Source organism: Notothenia coriiceps, unplaced genomic scaffold (genome assembly GCF_000735185.1).
Source record: "Notothenia coriiceps isolate Sejong01 unplaced genomic scaffold, NC01 NC01_scaffold00021673, whole genome shotgun sequence".
Classification (NCBI taxonomy): domain Eukaryota; kingdom Metazoa; phylum Chordata; class Actinopteri; order Perciformes; family Nototheniidae; genus Notothenia; species Notothenia coriiceps.
This window is the reverse complement of record NW_011354374.1, coordinates 9,686-14,272: the sequence shown is the minus strand read 5'-3', so window position 1 is coordinate 14,272 and position 4,587 is coordinate 9,686. Positions and strand designations below refer to the sequence as shown.

The window sequence follows — 4,587 nt, the reverse complement described above, 5'->3', positions numbered from 1 at the left end:
TAACTTAACGTTAACGTTAACTAAGTTACATATAGTACGTACTACTAACGTAAGTTACGTACACACACACACACACACACACACACACACACACACACACACACACACACACACGAAATGCCTTTCCGGCAAAGCGGCTCTTAAAACAGAAACATGCTTTGAAAGAAGTTGTATGAGGTTTCCCGCAGAGTGCGTCACCTACAGCAGATGCACTCTGGAGGAGAACCTCACGCTAACCTGTAGAACATCCCATAATGTCTGTTTCCTAATAAATACAGTTCCATCTTTTCTCATCAGATGAGGACCAGTTCTCTTTGCACTCTGTTGCCACGGAGGAATGGCTGCGACCCGCACTCTAACCCTGCAGGAGCTGAACGTGTGTACCTGTGAATGTGCCGTACACACATGTTCTTTGGCTGAATGCACCCTGCAGAGTTTCTGAATAAAACGTACCTTTAACTTCGTGTGTGAGAAAAGTTCTGTCCTTTAGAAATCACTGATTCCTTTTTCAAATGAGCCAAGTTCAAAAACTTTATTGACCTAGAACCTGATTAGGATGCCGGATGAAGTCTCGTACAGAAAGTCGTACATTTTTTGCGACATAGAAAACTTTACATTGCTGTTTCATATACATGTTGTTTTCTACAGGAACGCTTCCCATTCAAACTTAAAGCACAGCTAACGTCGTCTTCTCTATACAGATAGCTCTCCCCAAACCAAACATTACATATATTATTAACTTCTGATTTTGTACACGAGTGAAACCTAAACATGGACTAGTGACTCGAAGCAGCTTTCATTAGCTCTGATCTGTCAGAAGCCCCAGTATCTAAATCAAATAAAAACCTAAAACATATCAAATGGAATAATTTAACCTTCACTTTCCACGCTGATAATCTGCAGAGAAATAAATGATCACAGAGTCAAATCTCCAGTGCATTCAGAGAGAGATCAAGTGCAGCAAATCCAGAGGAACCAAATACAGAAAATAAATGAGATCTAGTGTTATCAGATTATATTACACAGCGGTTCCCCGGGAGCTAGCAGTGCTAACGCTAGCCTCGAGGACACACAGTCACTACGTCTGTCTCTTTGCATCGGACCGTCTTCTCCTTTAAATACAGTAAGAAGCACACGTTGTGGAAATATAGATCCTTCTGTCACAGAGCTGTTAGTCAGTAGTTGGGGTCCGCCGACAGGACGTGTGAGTAAAGGCGTGTGTGTGTAGCAGCATCAGTGTGCCTCTTCCTCTTCCTCCTCTTCATCATGGGGCTCCGGCAGCTGAGCGATGTTGAAAACGATGCCAATTCGCAGATAGAACTTCCTGAGGACGGCCCTCAGCTCTGGGATCAGATCGAACTGCATGATCTCACACAGCAGGGGGTAATATCTGGACGCATGGGCTTTAAACTGTGAGGGAGGGACAGAGAGAAACACATCTTGTTTAAAAGGCTGCATACTTTTCCACTTCAGCAGAGCTCTACGGGGCAAACATCCCATTAACAACAACAATGTAATGTGGGTACAGTTCACACCATCACTGTTAAACCACCACAAATGTTCTCTAACGTTAATAAGAGCCTTCATGTAACTGATTGGCATACAGGCTCTGATTGGACACGTTGCACACGTCACTTCTATCTTCAATAAGTGCAATTGGTTGAAGAGGAACAAAGTCCTGCAGGTAAATCGCTTGAAACCAAAGCAAGCACACATTGAACCAGAGCACAAGGCATGACTGACTGAAAGCTTTAAATCAGGAGAACCGCCCAGTCTGTTATTTTTGGATATCTGATGAGGTTGTAAATGATGTGTGTTCTTCCTCACCCTGTCGTCGCTGATCTTCATCACCTTGGTGAGGAAGAGGAGCAGCAGGTTGGTCCAGGCCTCTCTGTGGCTCTCTGACGTCAGAGACAGGAAGTACACCAAGGCCTCGCTGCACACACTGAAACACACACACACACACATTTATATCTACACTTATAGAGAACATGGAGGAAGTCATAGTGTAAAACTCGGACTACTTTTAAATCCAGGCTGAAGACTTTTCTTCTACTTGAACTATTCAAATCTCACACTGCACAGTAACTTGTATTCATGAACCTGCTATTCGTGTTTTAAGATGCCACTTTATAATATGTTTCTTAATGTCTTTCATTGTTTTAAAGCCCTTTGAATCGCCTTGGGCCAGAGGTGTGGACTCCAGTCACATGACTTGGACTCCAGTCACCAATTTGATGACCTTGGACTCGACAAAATCACAAAACACTTGCTACTCGACTTGAGCCTTCTGACTTGACGTGACTTGATCATTTAAGTCAGGGGTCTCCAACACGCCGATCGCGAGATGCCGCTAGAAGAGCAGACTCCCGTCGGGGAGAGCAGAATCTCCAGCCGCTCCTACTCTCGCTGAGAATCCATGCAGGCAGGGGCGGGTCTTTATTTAGCTGAGCCACCATGCGGCCAATCATATGCGAGGACACACTAGGATCATACCATTATGTGAAAGAAGGGTGGGGGCCGGGCAGACGCTCCAAAGACAGCAGGTGTAGTGGGACAGGCCAGCTACAGAGCGACGGGGAGCTGGATTTAAATACAAGCGCGTCGGAAAAAGTCAAGAAATCAGCGAGAACCGAAAAAAGAAGCAGCGTCTGGCTGCATTTCAAAGATATTGGAGAAAGCCGAGCTGAGTGCAGGATTTGTAAAATGAAAATAACCTTCAGAGCAGGGTTTTTTTATTGGTAACCACTCAGCGTGCGATTACCGTACAGCCAATCACAATGCGTGACGTCATTGGTAAGCGACGCCCCCGAACACATATGGTACTGACAGGGGGAGAAGTTCAGATCTTGTACTTGAGTAAAAGTTCCAGATTGTAGGAATACTCGGTTACAATAAAAAGTCCTGCATTCAAAATGTTACAAGTAAAAGTACAAAAGTATTAGCATCAAAATATACTAAGTACCACCTGCAGAGGGATCTAGACTCAGGTGTTCTTTTCCCCATAGAGACGCCTCGCTGCACATTATCATAAAGATAGATGGTGGGTCTCTTATGACATGTTGCACACAGTGGAGACAAACATTCTGTCACCTCGACATCAGGGATCTTATACTTTAAACTCCTTCTGAATCAAACCGTCACGGTAGCCTTACTGATCCCTCTTCAAATAGAAGAAAACACATTACTTTACCAGCAGAGAGGAAACGGATTATTAATGTGACTAATAAAGAGCAGTTTGATTAGTAAGTATTATTCTGTTGATGGATGTGATAACATTTGGTGAAAAGCACATAAGAACTCGTTTAAGACTTGAACTTGAACTTGCCCATCCTGACTTGAGACTTGACTTGAGACTTGCAAAACAATGCCTTGGTCCCACCTCTGCCTTGTGCTGAAAGGTGCTGTATACATAAACTTGCCTTGTAGTATGTTGAAATAAAACCTGCTAAATATCAAAGTGTAAATAATTAACTGCAACCATAGTTTTACTGTATTTTATTGTGAAATCCACAGCGGAGGTTTGTGTCGTGCTAAATGCAGTAATTTTGCATATCTCTCAGTAGCCAACGATCTTGGTGACATGAACTCTGTAATACACGTAGTCTATATTTCATGAGGTGCAAAACCTGAGCATTTTAAATCTCATATGAAGGAAATGCTTGTAGAATCTGTAGCTGTATTTGTATTGTTGATTTAATGTGTGAACGAGGCGATGTAGAGAAGGTTAAGTCATTATTAGCCCTAAAGGATTTGAGGTGTGTTTTTTATATTTCTCATCTCACCTGAGCAGGCGTCTCTGCACCTCGTCCCAGGCGTCGCTCCGGCCCGGGTCCTTGTACATCCTGAAGAGAATCCTCAGCCCACAGGCCAGAGAGCTGGTCTCCTGCTTCAGGAGGTTAGGCTTCGACTTCCCTTTGAACCCTGCACACACAAACACACACAAACACACACACTCGTTATTAATCTATCAGTGTTGGTAAAACACTGAGTCTCCTCTTCCAACATGAGCTCCACATGCTAACAAAGGTATCAACTGTAGCTGAGAACATGACAGGATGTGTGATTACCTAGAAGAGCATCAGGACTGTTTGAGGCATATGATAGCTATGTGATTAACATGATGATTCAGCCTCTATGGAGAGAGACATATGACAAGCATGATCATTTCTGACGTGGAGCTAATCTGAAGTAAACATTGAATACTGCTTTCTATTCCTCCATCTTGTGACTGTGGAACTCCCTCTCTTGGATATCAGCATGTGAAGGACACTGCTCAGCAACTAGTTGATGCTCTGTGTGTGATGGGGACCAGGGAGAGTCATTATATGATATTGATCCCCTACCGGCTCTCCACAGAATGGTCCTCTGCTCTGCGCTGGAGTTGAAATCCTTTGCGAAGTGATGTGACTCCAGAAGGCAGTCGAGAAGTTTGAACAGCTGATCTGAGGTCAGGTAGCGATACATGCCGGGGTCCTGAAGCTCGGGGGGGACGTCTGCTGCAGAGGAGGCGTCACGCTGAACACACACACACACACACACACACACACACACACACACACACACACACACACACACACACACACA

At 44.2% G+C, this 4,587-nt stretch overlaps 1 protein-coding gene across 1 annotated transcript; it reads right to left on the bottom strand.

Annotated features, from left to right (window-relative positions):
* Nucleotides 1-517: 517 nt before the first annotated feature.
* Nucleotides 518-4,546, bottom strand: LOC104953411 (brefeldin A-inhibited guanine nucleotide-exchange protein 1-like). The gene is made up of 4 exons (XM_010780355.1): nt 4,347-4,546; nt 3,786-3,924; nt 1,828-1,945; nt 518-1,410 (listed from the first exon to the last, which is right to left on the bottom strand). The coding sequence occupies exons 1-4, from the start codon at nt 4,465-4,467 to the stop codon at nt 1,234-1,236; spliced, it is 555 nt and encodes a 184-aa protein (XP_010778657.1). The 5' UTR covers nt 4,468-4,546; the 3' UTR covers nt 518-1,233.
* Between the last annotated feature and the right edge of the window lie 41 nt (nt 4,547-4,587).

Coding starts and splice junctions, on each gene's coding strand:
- LOC104953411 (XM_010780355.1), bottom strand. CDS start 4,467: ATGTATCGCTACCTGACCTCAGATCAGCTGTTCAAACTTCTCGACTGC. Junction 3,925..4,346: donor GACCATTCTGTGGAGAGCCG/GTAGGGGATCAA, acceptor TTGTGTGTGCAG/GGTTCAAAGGGAAGTCGAAG. Junction 1,946..3,785: donor GTGCAGAGACGCCTGCTCAG/GTGAGATGAGAA, acceptor TGTGTGTTTCAG/TGTGTGCAGCGAGGCCTTGG.